Genomic DNA, 20,868 nt, shown 5'->3' on the forward strand with positions numbered 1-20,868 from the left:
TGAGGGGCATAGCTGAGCCAATGAGCTAAGAGTGAGGGTAATTTTGAAACCAAAACCAAATGGAGGGTATAATTATGCTGTCTTTCAATAGTTCACGCAATTTTGGCCCTTTTGTCTATATCATATCGGCATTAATTAGTATAGAGGGTATATTTAACAAGAAAGGTCACATTTGATTTGAAATAATCAAAGTACTTTTCAATGTTGTATGACAAAGAATGTGTCGCTGGCTGCTGCTGCATGAGGGTAAATAAAGAAGAAGATGACATCTTAAAATAAACTTCTCTTTATGTTTAAATAAACTTTCTTTCTGAAAGAAGAAGATGACATCTTAAAATCTACGTAGTATTTTTCCTATAATAGGAGCCTTTCCTTTTGGAAATGCATTATAAGATGTTAAATCATTTATAAGATTCAACATATGTGTTCAATAATACTTATAATAAAAAAGGACAGACTCTATATTAGACCATATATAGCTGTAACCCAATTCCCTAACTTTACCCATGATTACCTCTAATTGTTGGGGAATAACTTCACATTTGTGTCCTACCACCAACTTAGACCATAGACTTTACAAATTAAATTTTGTTTCTGGAATTTAGCAAATCAAACAGGAACTATGGAAGCCAGCCTTTGATTTGAAAATCAGAAATTTCACAGCTAAACTTTCACTTCTAACTTACTGAAAAAGCTTATAACACTTGAAGCTTAGAGAGTACTTGGATTTTTCACATTTTTTATTGTAGCTCTTCACTTTCCCTTCCTGCTCCTCCAATGTAAAAGAATTTATTTTAAAAAAAATTGAAAGTATTAGGCATGGGATAATAGTTGTCCTTTTCATTTAAATAAATGTAGGATAATATATAAGAAGAGGATAAAGTAAGAAGAGAACCAAGTCTGTGTTACCTGCTGTGGTGACTTTTAAGTCTTGAAGTTTGCTAATGCCTCCCAGCTCACATACATATAAATACTCATAAGATAGCAAATCATATATAGCTTTTCTCTCTCTTTCAATGGCGCCAATCAAGCTAGCTCTAACATGAAACCATCCCAACTCATATATAGAATCCCTCCTTGTACTCATCATTACACTTCACTTATGGCTAACTTTTTCAGAAACTTCATCTTCTTCTACACCTCAAAACATACCATAGAAGTATCCTTACCCTTAAGCAAAATCCTCCCATTCTTGAATTAATTCCAACATTTACAAGTCATATTGGTGGTAGGATGAAAAATATGATTCCTGCTTGTTTTAATATTCCTCATTCTGGTCATTCATTAAACACTACTACTACTACTACTACTTCACAAGTGCCTCAAAACCTTGTTACATGTATTTACCAAGCTCAGATTTGTGACTCACCAGTTTATCTTACACTCACTTGGTCCAAGAACATGTTTTCTCATTCTTTATTACTCCATGCACCTGATCTTTTCTCTATCACCATTCCTCTTCACCAATCTTCCTTTGCATTATTCAAAGCCCGGCCCGGATCCAAATCCATCCACCCGATCCAACGTGATCATAGAAAAATGAAGATCTATTGGGACTTCACACATGCCAAGTTTAATCAAAACTCAGCTGATCCTGAAGGGTGTTTTTACATTGCAATCACCTGCAATGCAAGATTGGAGTTTTTTCTTGGTGATATGCTAACGGAGTTGACGGGCCGGGCTAGGTTGGTCTCGGGCTGTTGCTCGGGTGATCTGACTTTGTTGTCGAGGCGAGAGCATGTGTTTGGACGTAGGAGTTATACTACTCGGGCGCGTATTATGGGGGTCAAACATGAATTTGTGATAGAATGTGGGGGTGGAGTCCTAAAAGTGAAAGTGGATGGGAAAACAAGTCTTGTAGTGAAAAGACTTGGGTGGAAATTTAGGGGCAATGAAAAAATTTTAGTTGGTCAAGTGGAGGTACACTTTTTTTGGGATGTCTTCAATTGGGTAAATAAAAATAAATGTGACAATCATAATAAATTTGGGCATGGACATGGTGTTTTTGTGTTCCAAGTAGGTGATGGTGGTATTTGGCCTGAAATGGGTGGCGCCGAGAAGAAATTGATGAGGAAAAGTTTGTCGGCGACGGTCGGGCCAATGTCGGCACCACCGTCGGTTTCTTTGTTGTTGTCGCCATCGCCGTCGTGCTCTAGTGTGTTGCAATGGGCAGAGGAAAGCAGTGAATGTGGGAGGAGTTCATGGTCATCTATAAAATCAAGTGGGAGTAGTACTGGAGGATTTTCTTTGTTATTGTATGCATGGAGGAAGGATTGAGATTAACTGATTTTTTTTTTCGTTTCGTATTAAATTGTAATAACAGAGCAACCTGTAATTTTGTTCCTGATCATGTGAAATATCACCTAGCTAGTAGCCCATGGAAAAATCAGCTTGGATTTGCATGTCTACTTCTAACACTGCCATTAGCTGATTTTCCTCTTCTTCTGCTAGGATTTTGATAAACTTTTGCTCTTTCAATTGAATTGGTTCTTACCAAGTCACTAGGATTGAACTATCATTGACAAATTCAAGATAATAACTGTAGAAGAGAAGCTAGGTTGGAGAAGAAATGAGGCAAACTAGATTCACAGAGAGTGCACGTGGAGCACGACACAAGTCATGTATTTACACATTACATGTGAAGGTGGTGGCTGGGCTTTAGGAGCAATCGAAGCTTATCTACAGGATCAAATTCACACAGAGAAAGCACAATAGGAAGAGCTTATCACAGCAATGAAGGGTTTGTTAAAACCATCTAGATCTCTATTTGGAGGTCTAAAGAGGAATCTAACAAGAAAGCGAAGCAAACCAAAAATGGAGAAGATGATGGCACAAATTATGATGATTCGCACTACACTTCGGTTTAGGCTAGGTAGACCTAAAACAAGGCCATTTTCTTTAGAAGATGATGTCTGTTAGCTTCAGTCAGTGATTGGACTAAAACTGCATTTAATTAATTGATGGTAAATATGCACTGATGAAACATACGAGAACCAAAACCGAAATACATCAATCTCTTTTTTTCTTTGCTTTATTACTAATCATATAAAGATATGCATAACCATGGTTGAATTATATGTTATCTTCAAAGACAAAATTAATCGAAAGACGGCAACACACAATTATATGGCCTACCAGCACCACTTGTAAGCCCAGTCTCCTTGAGAATTTTCTTATACCAGTATTGCAGACAAGAATGATGTACAAGACAAATTGACGTAAATAAATGATAAACTAAAATGAGTAAATAAACGATAAATGGATGTAAAGAAAAATCACTTTACCTATTTATTACCTATATACCTGTCTTTTCAATTCAGCTCTGACTAAAATGTAATGTGGTTAAGAGATCAGAGTATACATGCTGGGTTGAAGCGCAAATAGAAAACTCCGATTCTTCACGAGTTCCTTAGAGATATTGCTTGACTAAGAAACCTTCCTCCGTAGAGTTTTCAACCACCAGAGCTCCTCAAACCAGGCGTAAAAATCTGGCCAACAGCTTCAAGAGCAGAAATGTTCCAGCTCTCAACATGCTTAACAATCTGTTTAGCGATAGGAGTAATCAATACGAGGGAAGAAAATTGCTCAGTGAAAAATTACACCTTATGCTCTAGCTTTTGAATTGTAGATATCAACTCTTTCTACTTACTTTGAGTTGTTCATCTAGATCATAGACTGTATTTCCATCAACAGAGATGAGAGGCCTCCATGGAAGTTTGAGGGATGTTCTACAAGTCAGATGAAATATCAGCATGTGTACGATCATAAGAATCCTAAGAAAATTCTGGTATTCTTTTACATCCAGAAATATTTCATTTTCTCATGGGAACTTGAAAACTAAAGATTGGCCAAGTTGGACGAGTTTCTGCTCACATAAAATCAAAGAGAAATTCAGGTTTCCAAATTAGGGTCAAGGCAACTGTGGAACTTCCACCTAGATATCTAGAAGAAGAATCCAATGGTTATCGTACATGGATAAAATGGTATGGGAGCATAACTCTAATACTAAAACAGTAGATGCAATTTGTAAGAATACAGAAATGGATGTCTGTTGATGAATGAAGACAAAGTGCAGCAACTTTTGTGAAATCATTCATGTGGTTTAGTGGTTTTCCACAATTCAGTTCAATAATGACTAAACTTTTCAAAGCAGGTTTAGTTATGTAAACAAATAGTCTGATAATAATCAACTCCAATAGAGAATTTCTCAACTAAGTATACTGGACTCTCGGGAATCTATCAAATTTAATCACTTATCAGGATCAACCATGCATAATTGACAGAAACAAACATCAAATGCTTTGAGCTGGAGAGCAGTAAATGAAACCGTGTAAGCAAATATTCAGCCTTTACACTACCAAAAATATGAGAATAGAACCAAGCACCTCAGTTTCCAGTATGCCACTATGACCTCTGCATCAGAATCATTACCCTGTAGATCAGGCGGATAAGCATTAAGCAAAATGCCCCTGATAGAAAAAAGAAAATTTGAATATTGTAAATGCACTTAAGAAATGACGAAGACAACAACAACAATAACAAGAACAACAACTATGCCTCAGTTCCAAACAAGTTGGGCACTAATGAAACAACATATCATAAAAATTGTAAAAGAATGTTTGCGCACATTTGAATGACTATGTCACGGTTATTACCAAAAAGTGGCTTCATAATCATTTAAGAATGGATGTGCACTTGGACACATGAGTCAAGACGAAAAAATGCCATAATTTGGTATTATGAAGCTCTTGTATATTTCACTTGTGGAATTGTAATCATCCTCCAGAACTGCCCGTAGTCTCCTACTTTTGGAGTGGATAATAAAACTGAGGACGGTGACAAAGAGATACGTGGAAGCTTAACATGCAAGATAAGTAGTACAATACCAAAAAAGCGCTTTAAGGCTAAATCTGCCCACTGAGCATTCAGCAGTTGTTAAGTCTTTTTTTGGATTTATTTGTTTTTATCTTTTTATTCTTTTATACAGTACTATTTAATGAACTGGAAGCACTTACCTTCTCAATCTTTTCTAACTTGATTGATGGACTGTCAAAAAATGGTACCAGCAATTGCAAGTTGCGGGAATACAAGTCCCTTCCTGGATGACAAAATTATAAGATAAGATGCATTATCTTTTTGTTTGTCGTTAAATCCAGTAAACTTCTAGCTCTGAAAGATTGTTAATTCCCGTTGTTATTAATCTAATGGAACATACTACTCCTAAGCTAGTCCAGAAACTGAGATAGATGCCTAGATTACTGACACTAGCAATAGCTACAGCATAAAAGAGACAAAAACAAGGGATATTACAACATGAACATCTCACATACACAATAACTTCAGTGATATTATCTAACAATTAAGATGTTTATGCGAACCAAAAAAAATTCAGTATTACAGAATGTGCAAGTAGCACACATAGAGGATAAAATTAGAGGAGGTCAAATGAATAGATGGTCTGGCCATGTCTTATGCAATCTCCAAATGCACCGATCTGTATGTGTAATCTTAGTCCTAAGGTTCACACACGGCTTGATGCTCAAACTTACTAGTGAAAGGAATGGTTTATTAAAGGTTATCTATGATACTATGTGAAAGAATATCAGCATCCAACCAAGAGTGCAAGGCAATATATCGAACAGCCTAATACTTTTCCAATATTCTTCAACACCAAGTGAGGAACATGCTTCTCTTACAAAAGTAAATGTGGATTGCAAAATTTTAGGAATAAGCAAGTAAATTCCTTGATGTACCACAACTGTGATGCAAATATCAAATACTGTGCCATCAGATACTGAAAAATCCCCCTTACCACTGAATTTTATAGTTGGATCTTCAAAGATGCAGTCTTCTGCATAAATTCCACTGGTGAAGAGTCCTAGATTCAATGAAAGCTCTAAATCAGCCAAAAACCAGTTTATCTTTAACCACATAAATAAGCTTAAACAACAATGAACATTACTCACAATCAGGAAATAGAAAAGAATCTCTGCTACAGACATTTCACATCAAGACTTTAATCAAACAGCTTTTGTGTATGTTTATTCAATCTTCACTAAAGTCCATGTATTATGTTTATACTCCCATGTTAGCTTCAGAAACTGCAGCTATTTGGGAAGTATATAGTACTAAGAGATAAACAAGGATACCTGTAACAAAATAAGCTTTCTCATAATCTGACTTGATAATCTTAAGGACATCTTCTACATTAGAGACCAAAGGTTCTTCAGCCACTTCATCATCATATATCTCCAATCTGTCAAAAAATTATGTTTAATTCAGGAAAGCATATGAAATCCTGAAATTACTAATTTACCCAATTTGAGAAAATGCATCCAATGGTTATTTTCAATAACCTGTTTCGTCTAATTGGTGAGGAGAAGGTGAAGAGCCTAAGGAGTTCAGTAACACCAGTAACAGCAATTTTCAAGAATTTTGGAGTTTGGGTTTTCATCTTCTGGTTATTATTTGGTGCAGGGGAGCAGCAGTAGAAACCTTGCACTTTCTATTTAAAACGAAAAAACAAAACAATAATTGCAAGAGATCAACTTGGGGAGCAGAGATTTTCCAAAAAAGATGGTACTTTTATATATTTTGACCAACCTTGTTCATGAGGGTCTGTGAAAGCCTTCCATAGCAACACATACCCGCCATTTCCCTACCTGTCAGTTTGCCACTCACTAATTTCTGTTGTGCTCCACATTGGATATATTTTTGGCCAGGTATGACAATTACTATACTGGTCATTCTGTTTTTAAGTTTTTTTATTTACTTTTTTGCACACTTCAACAAGTACAATTTATCTTTCCTAAAACGTCTCACTTAAATAATATTCTACTAATTTAAACAACAAGATGAATTCTTGTTTCCTGCGATGTCAAATATTTTTAAAAAAGACAACTTGTCGAAAACATCGTAATATTTCGGGCTTGAGGTAATTGTTGTCAATGGATTTTTTCCCCCCACAAATTTGGAAAAATAATTTGAATTTCAAAAGTTGTTTAGAGGTGGTTTCAACTTCTAGTCACAAATTTTCAATTTTCAAAAAAAAAAAAAAAAGAAGAGAAAAAATACAACTACCAAAGCCTTATAATTTTCACACTTTTTTTCACATTCAACTTAGATTTTGTCCAAACGCAGAGTCACAGAATAAAGCGATCTAGCTTGCAAAAGAGCATTTGCTACGTGAAAACTAGTAATCCATTAGTCCTGAATTGGAAAGATAAATCTATTTCTGTTTCAATAAAGCAGCTGTCTTGACTTCCCGAGCAAAACAACAACAGATACAAAATTAATAAACAAAGCAAGAAGCAAAGTTCAAGGCTGACTATTTCTCGCCCTCCCTAAAGCCAATCAACTATTTCAACCAAAACCTCTTTAGAGAAGTATGCTACTGCTGAGCACACTGTATTCAGTATTCTCTGTGCTCCACAAATCACGATGCATCCCCTCGTCCTCATCGTATGTCTCTCGTTGAGCTGCTGCTTGCTTTGCATTCCTCCTCAATATTAACATCATGTAATGTAGTCTCCTCACACTCATCCAATTCCTTGTCTGAGTACTGTGATTGAGGTCTTGGAGGTAAAACTACCCTCTAGAGCCTTCACCTGTTATGGGCTCAGCGAATCTCTAAATTCCACAATGAAATGAACATACAATTTATCCCTCATGTATAGCCTCTGATACATTAGCATAGCCTCATCACTATTGCCTTGAATTGATTTGCAACAGTTGGAACAAAAAGAAGTATCAAAGTGAAATAACACTTACACTAAAACCAACTTGCACAATCATTTCAGACAACAGAATCAGTTAAATACAACAAAGTCAATGATATAGGCAAATCCTGACTGCCAAGTTCTCCCAAAAGAAAGCCAAAACATAAGCAAAGCCCACCAATGCCACAATGAAGGCATGTAATATGGGCATATACATGGATATTTGAGTTCCATTTAGTCAAATTTCATAGAAATGTCTGCAATAATTTAGAAAGTTATCCACCATACATCAAAGTAATACATGACATGTCAGTTTTCTCAAGCAACTGCACAATAACAAAGACCTCTTTTTATTATCCAAAGATAAAACTCTCACCACCTTAGACTCTAATTCGGATCAAGTCTGAGTTTACTGCAATCCATAACAAGGACAAAATCAAGTGGACTTCCAGCAGAGGTACTTTAATCTTGTTACACTGAATGGAAGGAGCTAACTAGTTATCCAACCAAACGTAAATAATTGCTAGACATGGAACTTAATAACAAAAGGGTTACTTTTCAAATATTCAAGAATCAAGTATGGGTATTCAAGATCAATTAACGAACTTGGTCGTCAACATATTATTGAATTTGGCACACACAATACATTGATATGCCTATTATTTTTTTCCTTCTTGTTCTTTCCTCGATACAGAGCTCATAGTCACCCCAAAAATGACAGAACTGCTCATGTGACTATACTTAAGAGCAACATCCACTTGTCAAACTCTGCAGTAGCCTCAGGTACCCAAACTCTTCTGGTCTGATGTACCCATGCCGGAAAAGGAAATGAATAATGACAAGATTACAGTTTGCTTTAAAAAACGATGTACTTCTAATGACATTTGCAACTTGTGTAACTGGGACCAATCGAAAACTTTCAACCTCCCCATCCTCATTATGAGGAACAAAGCCTTCAGCAGGAAGCTTAAGATCATAACAAAACAGGACATCTCTCTTCATCCTATATCCTTCTATGTCAACGTACGACACAGCTCCAACTGGCACAGCTTGACGCGAAATAGACCTCGGTATCCCCGCCTCCTCTTTACATTCCTTAACAACATTCTCCCCGCAAGAAATGCCATGTGGCAATCCCCCTGCTACTAAATGATCCAGCATTCCTGGATAAGTGGATTTTGTTGGACTTCTCTTCGCTAACCATAAAAATTTCTGGTCATTTTTCTCAACATAGCCACTCATATGAATCCCATAAGCTTTTATACCAAAATACGGCGCAGCTGCTCGTTCCAGCGAGAAAAATACTGGTTCCCCAAAAGATGAAACTACCGGATATAACTCATTTCTTATGCCTGGAATTAATTCGCCTAATGACTTCACAACATTTGCTACAGCTTTCGTTCGATCCTCAGGTGTCCTCAGGTTTGGATGTAAAGTGCAATATTGACTACTATTATTTTGGGGGAAAATGAATACATTTTGAAATGGCTTAAGATAATCAGCAAACACGTGGTGTACGTACCCGATTATTTGGTCTTCAATCACGAAAGGCATGAACTCGGATTGCTTCTCCGAATTGCGATTACAGAGCTTGATTTTATCGAAGAAAGCTGAGAGGGTAGAAGAGTCATTTTGAGGAGATTCGGGGAGTTGAAAGACGTCGTCCCAGGTGAAGATACTGCCGCCGGCAGCTGAAATGGCAAAGGAACGTAATTGCCGGCAGCGGAAAGGGGAAATTGGGGATCTGAGACACGGAATTGGAATTGGGGTATAAGAAATAAAGCGAGGGAGCCTCTGAGAAATGGAGTGACAGTAGTAATTGCAACCCATTTTTACAATTCTAGTTCACACCTCAACTAAACTAAACTAAACTGTGCTTCAATTGTAAAATTTCGGGTGACTTGTGAGGATAGAAAGAGGTGAACCGTCGTTTGGTAGGACGGTGTGCCTCACGTGCGCCCAAGGCCCGTTGGAAAAATTATACTCCATTGTTTAGCTCCATAATTATTTTTTAAAATACGTATACATCGACGAGTTTATTTTCTTATATTTATCTTATTTAATGAAAATTTTAGCTCAGCCACTCATATATTAATACTAAGGAAACTAATAATAATATATTAATTTCGGTATTATTAATATCTTATTTGGTAGTAGTATTTTTTACCATATATATAACTAATACATATATAGTAAATCATGACATTAGCAATATCATAATTTTTAATATATGGACACATATATAAAGACAGAATTGTCCTTTCAAACCCTTTTCTAAATCACTTCCCATGCATGTGGATGTTATTTTTATAAATAAATAATTTTTTTTAATGTAATGTATGTTATGGTTAATACACCAAACAAAACATACTAATACACCCTATTTAATATTATTTTTATACAACCTACCAAACGAACTTTTGTTAACCTGGAAATACAATGAATTATTTTACTCAACATATTTTTTTTTAATCGTTACTCAATATAAGATTGAATGTACTAAGTTAAGTAACACAAGTAAAATAAATATAACACAATAACTTAGGGGCTAAAAAGCTGCTACTTCTTTTTTTTGTTTTGTTAAAATATTCTATGTCAAGATTCAACTTAGGGAGAGCGTCGAGTTGATAGATGAAATTTTGTACTATGAAATAACTTTGGTGACAATTTTATATTTGATTGACCAAACTTATCCTTGTAAACCGTCCCAAACTAAATGTTTGGCTTGGCTTATTAATGGACTGACAAATATTTTTTCTGTTTAAGCGCACTAATAATATTTTTTAGTAGTGGTGGTGGCGGCAACACACCACCATTGCCTGGCTCTCTCTTTTTACTTTCCAGTCTCATCCAATAACCAACCGCACATCACTAAAATCCAAAGCCATAAACAACCCAATTCTCATTCGGAACCTAACTGAACTACAACTTAAGCACCAATTAAGGCCTTTGGCTGGCATCTTACATCTGCCAAATTTCCCTCTTATAGCATCTTTTAATCTTTAGATACCCTTTCTTCTTGTTTTGTCTTTCTATCCTTCACTTCATGCTTTCTTGTTTTACCCATCTCTTCCATTTTCTTGGAATTTAACAACAAAAAAATCCATTTTTTTCTTTTTGCTGTGTATAGCACGATTCAATGGCTACTTCTTCAGCTTATCTTTGTTGTCCTGCAACTTCAGCTACTGGAAAGAAACATATTTTTCCAAATGGGTCAGCTGGATTCTTGGTTTTCCGTGGTCCCCGTTTGTCGAACCGGTTAGTGACTCGAAAGTCAGTTATTCGTGCTGATTTGGACTCCATGGTCTCTGATATGAGTACAAATGGTAAAGTTTGTCCACTTCCCTATTTAATTTGAGATATTGAAACTGAATTATAAAAGGGTGTTAAGTAATTGTGTTTTCCTATGTGTATAGCTTGGTTGGAAGTGTCTTTTGTCTTTGAGTTTTGTTCTCTAATTTTGGTGGAAGATAACATTTCTGTGGGTACCAAGAAGGTTAATTTTTTTTTGTTGGTATTTTGTTGGATGCTTTGGATATCAGCTTTTTGTTTTTTTTTTTTAAAAAAAAAAAAGTTGTTTTGTGTATGTCTTGATTGCACATTTGTGTTTTCTCTTTGAGCCTTGCTTTTAAACCTGGACAATTTGACTTAAGGTGGTCGTATTTATCTGTGTTGTAAATTCAGAAGTTCTAGTGGAAGACAGGATTTTTAAGGATGTCAGCGCACTTTGAGGTTGATGGTTCTTTGTACTTTCCTGTAATCTTTTGTATCACAGATTTCTTCATCTAAAAGGAATAATGACTAGCAAACTAGGGCTTCTTGCATTTCATGTGAAGTTTTGCTTAGCAAGGAAAATAGTGCCAAGGCATCACATCCAAACCATTAACCCAATAAAAGAGTGAGCAATCATAGGTCAGAGGGTCCACAATGGTTTCGGATTGAATTAAGCTGCAAAGATGTGTGTGTTTGAGGTTGGAGAAGGGTTAGAGGGCGAGGCAGGAATGATTAAAAGATGAAATGGGTGAGAAGCATAATTCATTCCCTTTTGTATACTTGCTTTCGCAGGATCAGTCTAGGACTGGATATGTCAAGAAAGCGTAGGCAAGTTGGAAACTAAAGAACTTCACTATCATTTCAATCTTCTCTCTTTAGACAGAGATATATACTTTTAACGTAACTTAATGATAAACAAGTTGTACTAAAATTTTGAAAAAGAACTATCTGAATAAGGTAAAATGAGTTGGAAACAGCCTCTTGCAAAAATACAGGGTAAGGCTGCAGGGTAAGGCTGCGTACAATAGATCCTTGTGGTCCGGTCCTTCCCCGGACCCCGCGCATATAGCAAGAGCTTAGTGCACCGGGCCGCCCTTTTTATAGTGTCTGGAAACCTAGAGGGACAATCTCTGTTATATAAGTTAATGTACTGCTGCTGAAACAAATTTTCAACTTACAGCTCCAAAAGGGCTATTTCCACCTGAACCTGAACATTATCGAGGGCCAAAGCTGAAAGTAGCTATTATTGGAGCTGGGCTTGCAGGCATGTCGACTGCTGTGGAGCTCTTGGATCAAGGACATGAGGTTCAGAAGCCTAACATCCCCTTTCAAGAATTGTTATGATCAATTCACTTTGAAACAAAACTATTAACCAAAAAGATGAAAAAATTGTCTTTATCTTTGTTTTTTCCCAGTGACCTGGAATTTTCATGTCTTCTACTTTCTTTCAGGTGGATATATATGAATCGAGGCCTTTTATTGGTGGGAAAGTGGGTTCTTTTGTTGATAGACGTGGAAACCACATTGAAATGGGACTGCATGTGTTCTTTGGTTGCTATAATAATCTGTTCCGTTTGTTGAAAAAGGTGCACAGAGCTCTCCATTCATAGTTCTATTGTATTTCTACTTACTAAGTGGTTGCGCATGCAATGGAACTGCATTACTGCTCACTCTTAGTTAAGGTGCATTAATGCCTAAAATTAAACTTCGTTTGATAGTAGGACAATGGATATTAAAGTGCAAGGAGTCTTGATATTTTTTTCCTGTTCAGCTTTATCAGTTAAGTAATTCTATTTTTTTTTCCTGGTTGATGTAGGTGGGTGCTGAAAAAAATCTGCTAGTGAAGGACCATACCCACACATTTGTAAATAAAGGGGGTGAAATAGGGGGTATGATTTTATTTGTGTGACACAAAATATTTCATCTTGTGGAACTTTAAAATGCTTTCACAAATGACTCCTAGAGGAACATGTCTTCCAATATATAAAGTTAACATGGTCTGTTACTATCTAATTTACCGTCTATACCTCAATGCAGAGCTTGATTTCCGTTTTCCAGTTGGAGCACCCCTACATGGAATTAATGCATTTTTGACTACTAATCAGCTAAAGGTAACATTCTAATGCCCTCTTCGTAATTGATTTTGCAGTTCATGCTATCTCTTATACTAAAATAAAAAATGTCCAGTATAGCTCCTTGGTTTGATCAGTGTTAATGACCATGCCTTTGGCATTTGACTCTTGGCTTCATTTATTTCTGCACCTATATCAGCTCCCTTCTTAACAGTTCACTTAGACCGTAGAATGGTATAATAGTGATCTTCGGGCTGGTTGTCTACCATTATTAATTCGTGGTTTTCTTTGAAAAAAGAAGAGAGAAGATATCAGTTATTGTCATTTCTGTGTTGCTGTTGTTGCAAACCCTGATTAATGCTCGTCTTAAATGTGATCGTCGTTAACATGGCCTTCCCTTTAAATGCAGACTTATGATAAAGCTAGAAATGCTGTAGCTCTTGCCCTTAGTCCAGTGGTGCGGGCTTTAGTTGATCCAGATGGCGCATTGCAGCAGATACGTGATTTGGATAGTGTAAGTGTTATTTCCTTTTTTTCCCTCCTCCTTGTTAACAAGTCAGATAGTCTGTTTCTCTGCAAGGATGTGTTCTCTCCAGCTACTTGTTCCTTACAATAGCTGTTTCAACTTTCAGGTAAGCTTTTCGGAGTGGTTTATGTCTAAAGGCGGGACGCGTACTAGCATCCAGAGGATGTGGGATCCTGTCGCATATGCTCTTGGATTCATTGACTGTGACAATATCAGTGCTCGGTGTATGCTCACTATATTTGCATTATTTGCCACTAAAACGGAGGCTTCCCTATTACGCATGCTTAAAGGTTCTCCTGACGTTTATTTGAGTGGTCCCATTAAGAAGTACATCTTGGATAAGGGAGGCAGGTAAGACCAAATATGGAAACAGCTGCTCACTGTGAATTAGCTGATTTTGGACTTGAAATTGCTATTGTGGTCCAGCAGATTTCAGCCTAAAATTTTCTCATGAATGAACTGCTTATGCTCAGTTTATTCTGAATCTGTTCTCTGTTAACAGGTTCCATCTGAGGTGGGGGTGCAGAGAGGTACTCTATGAGACATCCTCTGATGGAAGTATGTATGTTAGCGGGCTTGCCATGTCAAAGGTAAAATCTTTCTTTCATCTGTTTATCACCTTTTAAAAGAACATCTTTCAATATGTTCAAATGTTAGGCTCTTTTATGCATATATAAGTACTTCATGCTGCTTTACTAGTGTGGATGTGCAGGCCACACTGCTTTACAAGTGTGGATGTGTTCATTAACTGCTATGGTGTCTATGTGCAGGCCACTCAGAAGAAAATTGTAAAAGCTGATGCCTATGTCGCTGGTTGGTAATCAACAATATGATTGATGTGAATTTTCCCTCATTTCCCTCCTTTTTAATAGCATAAAACTGAAACTGTTTTGGCTGATATCTAATTGCAGCATGTGATGTCCCTGGAATTAAAAGATTGGTACCTCAGAAGTGGAGGGAATTGGAATTCTTTGACAACATTTACAAATTGGTTGGAGTGCCTGTTGTTACAGTACAACTACGATACAATGGCTGGGTTACAGAGTTGCAGGACTTGGAGCGTTCGAGGTGATACATTTGTGGCTCAGAAGCAACTATTTTCCTCAATTTGAAAATCTTGTATGATGAACTACTATATCTGTGTGTTAAGATAAGAATCTCTCTGTAATCCAGGCAATTGAAGCGCGCTACAGGTTTGGACAATCTCCTGTATACACCAGATGCAGATTTCTCTTGCTTTGCGGACCTTGCATTGGCATCTCCGGAAGATTATTACATTGAGGGCCAAGGCTCATTGCTTCAGTAAGGAATTACGTTCTTATCTTTACTATCCGAAAGCTGCTCAGCAACTCAATAGATATTCTGATCAGATTAAATCTTCTGGTTATCTTCTCTGATCTATCTTGGTGCCTTCAGATGTGTCCTTACGCCAGGTGACCCGTACATGCCTCTACTAAATGATGAAATCATAAAAAGAGTGTCAAAGCAGGTAATTTAGCTTCTTATACGTGCCTTTTTTTCTTCTTCTCGAAAACCTTTAGAACATGATTTTACTTAACAGGAAATGATATAGTATACATAATAACCGAGTAACCTGCAAGGGCCTGGGATAAGGTCTAGTGGTAAGAGCGCAACACATGTTATGTGGGTTAGGCGCACATTACGGGTTTGAAACCTACTGCAAACAAAAGCTTGGTAATTAAGTGGAGAGAGGAAGAGGTGCAGGCCCTATTATCCACCGAGTTTCGAACTGTGCGCCACTAGCCCTTGCAGACTTCTTTGGTTTTCAAAAAGAGTGTAGCATTTGGTTGGCTGCATAAGAGAAAATAATTTTTTCATAACTAATGTAACGTTTGGTTAGCGGTATTAAATACTATCTGCATTAAGTTATATGAAAACTATGTATAATTTGATGGGGAAAAGAATATTTAGTAAGAATGTGTGCGTTAAGTTATATGAGAACTATGTATAATTTTATGGGGGAAGAATATATAGTAAGAATGCGTGTATTAGCAGTACGAGGATTAAGCTATTAAACGACAAAAGTGTCCTTAAAGTAAGTGTTCTGCATTATAACCCTTGGATAACTAGGATGTGAATCAAATGGCTCCTTAATGTATAAGGTATTTTGGTTTCAGGTTTTGGCACTATTTCCTTCTTCCCAAGGTCTTGAGGTTACCTGGTCATCAGTTGTGAAAATTGGGCAATCCCTATATCGTGAAGGACCTGGTAAAGACCCATTCAGACCTGATCAGAAGACGCCAGTGGAAAATTTCTTTCTTGCTGGCTCATATACAAAACAGGTAGTCTGCTTTTATCCAGTACTCTTAATACTTTGATCCGTGTATTAAACATGTGATGCTTCTACTCAAAGAAAAAAGTTTATCTTAGTGATAGTAAGATTTAGGTCAAGTTTAATATCTGTTTGGCCAATATTTACCAGAAAAAAGAAGTGGATGGCTGAAAATCATATTATGTATATAGAAGTGCATATTCTTTACGAGTTGTGCATTGATAGTATCCGAGTCTGATTGAAATGGTCTCTTTGAGAAAGTGTTACAAGAAACTTCTTGGTCTTGATTGTTGTAAAAAGAAGAGTTCATATGTAACTAATGACAGTTTGGAGGTTTTGAAACTTTAAACTATTGGATCAGGACCTCTTTATGCCAAATAGTACACATGTCTTATGTGAAATTTAACGATGAGCTGCAGCCAAGTATGCAATACTACCTCCGATAATTTCGTTTTGCTGAGGATACAGCACATTGGTTAACTTCCATCTTGTGTGAAAATGCCTGTTTTCCTCAGGACTACATCGATAGCATGGAAGGGGCAACTCTTTCAGGTAGGCAAGCTTCTGCATACGTATGTGATGCTGGCGAGAAGCTGGTGGCGTTTCGGAAAAAGATTGCTGCTGCTGAGTCAAACGAGATCTCTGAAGATGTATCAGTATCTGATGAGTTGAGTCTTGTCTGATGACTGGAAATCATCCAATGAATACTGAAGAGCACCCCCCACTTTGTTAATCCGAGAAGCAGATACAAACATAACTCAGTTAGGCATTGCACAAGGAAGAGTTCTTCTAATATTTGAGTTCACAAGATGAAAATCAAAAGGTTCAAATATGTTGTAGTATGTAATATTAGTAAATCTGCATAGTGATGTATCTATTCTGTCACCCTTCAGGTTATTGAAATGGATCTTATTGCTTCGTCAATCATTGAGAAACAACTTTATTACACCTGAAACTCTTAGCCTTATACTTTTATGAAATTTTATTATTATTACTTATTTATAACTAACACGGATCGGACATGATAGAGAGAGGAGGTTGAAGGCAAGGATGAATACTTTGTATCCCTCGCCCAGAAAGTATCGGTTAATACGTATGTTATAGTTGTTTTTTCATGAGAGGCAGAGAGGACAATGAAAGTGAACAGTTAAGTGAAGGAAACCACATAAGAGATGGATGGATGCAAATCATGTTGAGGTGAGAGGAAAAACATAACATGGTTGTTGAAGCACAAACAAATGTGTTCTACAGATACATTGTTGAACTGGTTGCCTCTAATCAAGATTTTTTTACGTAATTATCCTTTGTAACCATTCACTCTATTTGGGTAATTGTGCTTTAAGATAAATAAGAAATTCTCTAGAACTTGTCTTTTTAGAGAAAGGGGTGAAGCTGCAGTCACACGTTGTTACTCTGTGCAGACAAGTGCTCAACTATGCAGACGCTGGTTACTCTGTGCAGACAAGTGCTCAACTATGCAGACGCGGAGGGTGTGGAGTTCGAGCATTAGGGTTGTGAGTTGACAAGCAGTTTAGAGTTTCGTCTAATCTTTCCGGTAATATTAGTACTAGTTTTGTATTTTCCTATTCATAGCCTCTTGCTATTATACGGGGTGTCATTATTTCCAGTAGGATTGGCTCTATTCTGGTAGCGTTGTATTCTTAGATCTTTGTTATTGCACGTTGCACTATTTGTTTCCATGTCTTATTAACTTGTTGTTATTGTCTGTTTATTGCTTCATTTTTAATTTTCTTGAGTTGAGGGCCTTTCGAAAACAACATCTCTACCGTGATAGGGTAGGGTAAGATCTGCGTGCATTCTACCCTCCCCAAACCCCACTTGTGGGATTCCACCGTGTATTTTGTTGCTGTTGCAGTACTTTTTTTTATAAAAGTTTGCTATGAAGTTTAGATATACCACATCTCAAGGGGAAGTAAACAAGAAGAGGAAATGAAATTCAGGAACATAATTTACAAAGAAACAGTCTCCTAACACCAAATTCCTTGTTTATTTAAAGATGAAAATGGAACAGCAAACAACACAAGATTAAAACAACTGTCAAAGACCACAACCAACTTATTTTAAGGAAGGAAATCGACCCTAGTACATTGACATACCAAAACAGCACACATCTAGTAAAACATTGCAACAAAGAACTCAATCAACTCCCCTTTTCCTTATCAATTGCAGCATTTGCAGCAGCATGATCCTCATCAAAGGTCAAATCCCACTGCCCTTCCCACTTAAGAAAGAACTCTGTATCCTCCAAATACTTCACCCTATGCACATCCCCAGCTGGAGTAAACAAATAATCCCCAACACCCAAATCATATTTCTTCCCTTTACTCAAATTCCACACCTTTTTACTCCCCTTTAACACTACAAGATCATGCCCAAATGTATGGTGATGAGCTGGCTCAACACTCCCTGCAGTGAACTTCACAAAAGCTGAAGTAGGACTCTCCCTCACTATTGTCATTGACCCACCTGGCATTATTTCCACTGGCTTAAACTCTCTATCCTTTACCAATGAACATAGATTACAATTCCCAGATTCCCCCTTTCCCCCATTTTCTGATTCAGGCACCAAAGTTCCGATCTTTGACATTTCAGTAACCGAATTTTCCAAGAATTGATCAATTTCGTCAGGCCATGGATTTGATCCAGAAGCCGGGCAGGGAGACCTAAAGGGTGTTTCTAGAAACGTCTTGAGAACTTCGGCAGCCACTTCCGGCGTAGTATTCATGCCGGAGACGGCGAGAACGTTGCAGTTATTGATGGAACGAGCATTCCGCGCTTCATCGGGGTTGAGACACGTGGCGGCATAAACGCCGGGGAATTTGTTTGCGAAGATGGCGACTCCGACACCGGTACCACAGGCGACGAGTCCACGTGTCTCGACGGCGGGGTTACTATTAGCGGCTTGGCTAACTCGGCGGCCGATTTCTTCGCCGACGGAGTAGTATTTGTCGGTGCCGAGGTCTTCGACTTCGATGTTGAGGGCGCGGAGTTGGGAGATTAAGGTGTCTTTGAGGTTGCAGCCGAATGAATCGGCGCCGGCGATGATTTTCAAGGGTCGTTTTGTGGATGCTTGAGCCATCGGAGATTTGGGAGAAAATGATTTGACTTACGTTGACTTGCTATGAGCTGAGCTACTGTGAATATATGTGTTGGAAATATTAATACTGCTTATTGATTTGATCACATGATCCAAAATTTGATTTCACGTGATTTAGGTAATTAAGAATTCGCATTTTAATACGACAGCGGATTTTGTGGGCTATTTGTTTTTGTATGTTAATATTATATATATATACACATATATTATGCATTTTTAATATATTAACTAGCAAATGTAATTATTTTTGGCTGACGGGCCAAATATGTAATTTAATTTAAACGTTTTTTCTTTATGAGTTGATTTTCTTTAATTTTTATGTGAATATACAAGAAGTTAATTCAATTGATAAAGATAATTAAGTTAACTTTCTCTTTGTGCCTAAAAAAACCACTAGTCTAATAGGTTACGATTTTCAATAGTGGTACAGCAATAAAAATGTCAAGGGATTAATTAATAGGTAAGAAGAAAAAAGTTAACTTTCTTTTTTAGAACTAGGAAAATGGGAAATGAAAAATCTCTTTTTTTCCTCCAAAACAAATAAACTTCCATCAAATTAAAATAAAATAAATAAAACAAGTGTACTTTATGAAATGTCACTTGAAAATATCTATTGGTTTGAAAATATCTTCTGTATTTTTCTAGAAAATGCTACTATTAGTTCTGCGTGCTTTTTCTCCTACTAATTTTTAGTCCATCATGGAATCTATCACGTAGTCCTCTACAAATTCCATTTTTGGCAGCGACTTACAGTATATACTCTCCAAATAATAAAACCAATAACCATTGAAATTTACAATCTTTCCAAACCTTAGAACAATCATAACTTTAGAATTTATAAATCAAGCAACACAATAAAATAGTAAATTTAAACGTTCTAAATTCACAAGCTTGCATTTCAGTAACAGCCTGTTTGGAAAGCCGCCTGCAAATTGGATTTGAGTGTAATTACATAATTGACATGTTTGTCTGGCCAAGTAATTACTTGGTCAGCATGGAATTGGGTGTAATTGAAAATGTGTAATCACACTTTTCAATTCTCAAGGGGAAGTTAAGAATTTTTTGGTGATTACACCGAGTAATTACAAGGTTACTTTCCAATTTCTTTTTATTTTTATTTTTTATTTTATTTTTACTTTTTACTTTTTTTTTTTAATTTTAAAATATATTTTTCTTTGTACATTATTTATCTTTTATTTCTCCACCCTTACTTCTTGTGAATCCATGTAATTGCTTGTATATTTTATTTTTTATTTTCTTCATTTAGCATAACTGCGTTAATATTCTAGGTTTTGAAACTACACGTCCTAATATTAGAAATAATGAGTCATTAACAAACTTGGCATATAATGGTGATGTCATTAAAGTAGAATTTCGTTGTTGAACGAAGCTATAAGCTTATTATGTTTCCTAATCTTAAGTTGTATTGGAACTTATTTTTATTATGTTGGAATTTGACATATATTAAACTTTTTTTTTGAATTTTAAAATTGTATTATATTTATGGTTCCAATTACTTATTTTAGTAGAGTTGACTTGTTATTTCACATTGCATGTTATTCATTTTTAGTTAGAATTGATAGAGTAGTTTTGTCAAATATTTGAATAATTTTATGACATTACATTTATAAATATTACTTTAATTTATCAAACATGCATTCCATGATGTTATTACAAAACGTATGTTTTTAGTTTTTATAATTAATTAAACTAAATATTATTAAGTCTGAAAATACATATCAATTATTTTTACAATATTAGGTATAAATATATGATTACTAACTATGTATATTCAAGAAAAAATATGCATCTTAAATACCAAATCTTATATCATTTATACTTATAAAAAATTATTACTAGGCATATAT

The 20,868-nt window shown here is 36.3% G+C and overlaps 5 protein-coding genes across 5 annotated transcripts; 2 read left to right on the forward strand and 3 right to left on the reverse strand.

The window, feature by feature from the left end:
* Positions 1–1,539: 1,539 nt before the first annotated feature.
* On the forward strand, positions 1,540–2,277 carry LOC104239909 (uncharacterized). Its single transcript, XM_070154512.1, has one exon. It carries the CDS (start codon positions 1,540–1,542, stop codon positions 2,275–2,277), a length of 738 nt encoding a protein of 245 aa, XP_070010613.1.
* Positions 2,278–3,097: 820 nt separating this feature from the next.
* Positions 3,098–6,716, reverse strand: LOC104239910 (uncharacterized). The gene is made up of 8 exons (XM_009794652.2): positions 6,604–6,716; positions 6,357–6,505; positions 6,150–6,256; positions 5,813–5,878; positions 5,016–5,098; positions 4,386–4,432; positions 3,650–3,728; positions 3,098–3,542 (listed from the first exon to the last, which is right to left on the reverse strand). The coding sequence occupies exons 1-8, from the start codon at positions 6,652–6,654 to the stop codon at positions 3,453–3,455; spliced, it is 672 nt and encodes a 223-aa protein (XP_009792954.1). The 5' UTR covers positions 6,655–6,716; the 3' UTR covers positions 3,098–3,452.
* Positions 6,717–7,961: 1,245 nt separating this feature from the next.
* Positions 7,962–9,626, reverse strand: LOC104239911 (nudix hydrolase 20, chloroplastic-like). Its single transcript, XM_009794653.2, has one exon. It carries the CDS (start codon positions 9,546–9,548, stop codon positions 8,460–8,462), a length of 1,089 nt encoding a protein of 362 aa, XP_009792955.1. The 5' UTR covers positions 9,549–9,626; the 3' UTR covers positions 7,962–8,459.
* A 1,109-nt stretch (positions 9,627–10,735) lies between these two features.
* Positions 10,736–16,837, forward strand: LOC104239912 (zeta-carotene desaturase, chloroplastic/chromoplastic). Its single transcript, XM_009794654.2, has 14 exons — positions 10,736–11,044; positions 12,172–12,296; positions 12,443–12,577; positions 12,808–12,880; positions 13,029–13,102; positions 13,473–13,577; positions 13,696–13,940; positions 14,092–14,179; positions 14,360–14,402; positions 14,501–14,657; positions 14,763–14,891; positions 15,006–15,078; positions 15,728–15,892; positions 16,398–16,837. Exons 1-14 carry the CDS (start codon positions 10,858–10,860, stop codon positions 16,563–16,565), a joined length of 1,767 nt encoding a protein of 588 aa, XP_009792956.1. The 5' UTR covers positions 10,736–10,857; the 3' UTR covers positions 16,566–16,837.
* A 1,034-nt stretch (positions 16,838–17,871) lies between these two features.
* Positions 17,872–19,036, reverse strand: LOC104239913 (DNA damage-repair/toleration protein DRT102). Its single transcript, XM_009794655.2, has one exon. It carries the CDS (start codon positions 18,980–18,982, stop codon positions 18,044–18,046), a length of 939 nt encoding a protein of 312 aa, XP_009792957.1. The 5' UTR covers positions 18,983–19,036; the 3' UTR covers positions 17,872–18,043.
* Positions 19,037–20,868: the final 1,832 nt, after the last annotated feature.

The sequence above is a fragment of the Nicotiana sylvestris genome, chromosome 1 (genome assembly GCF_000393655.2).
Source record: "Nicotiana sylvestris chromosome 1, ASM39365v2, whole genome shotgun sequence".
In the NCBI taxonomy this organism is placed as follows: Eukaryota; Viridiplantae; Streptophyta; class Magnoliopsida; order Solanales; family Solanaceae; genus Nicotiana; species Nicotiana sylvestris.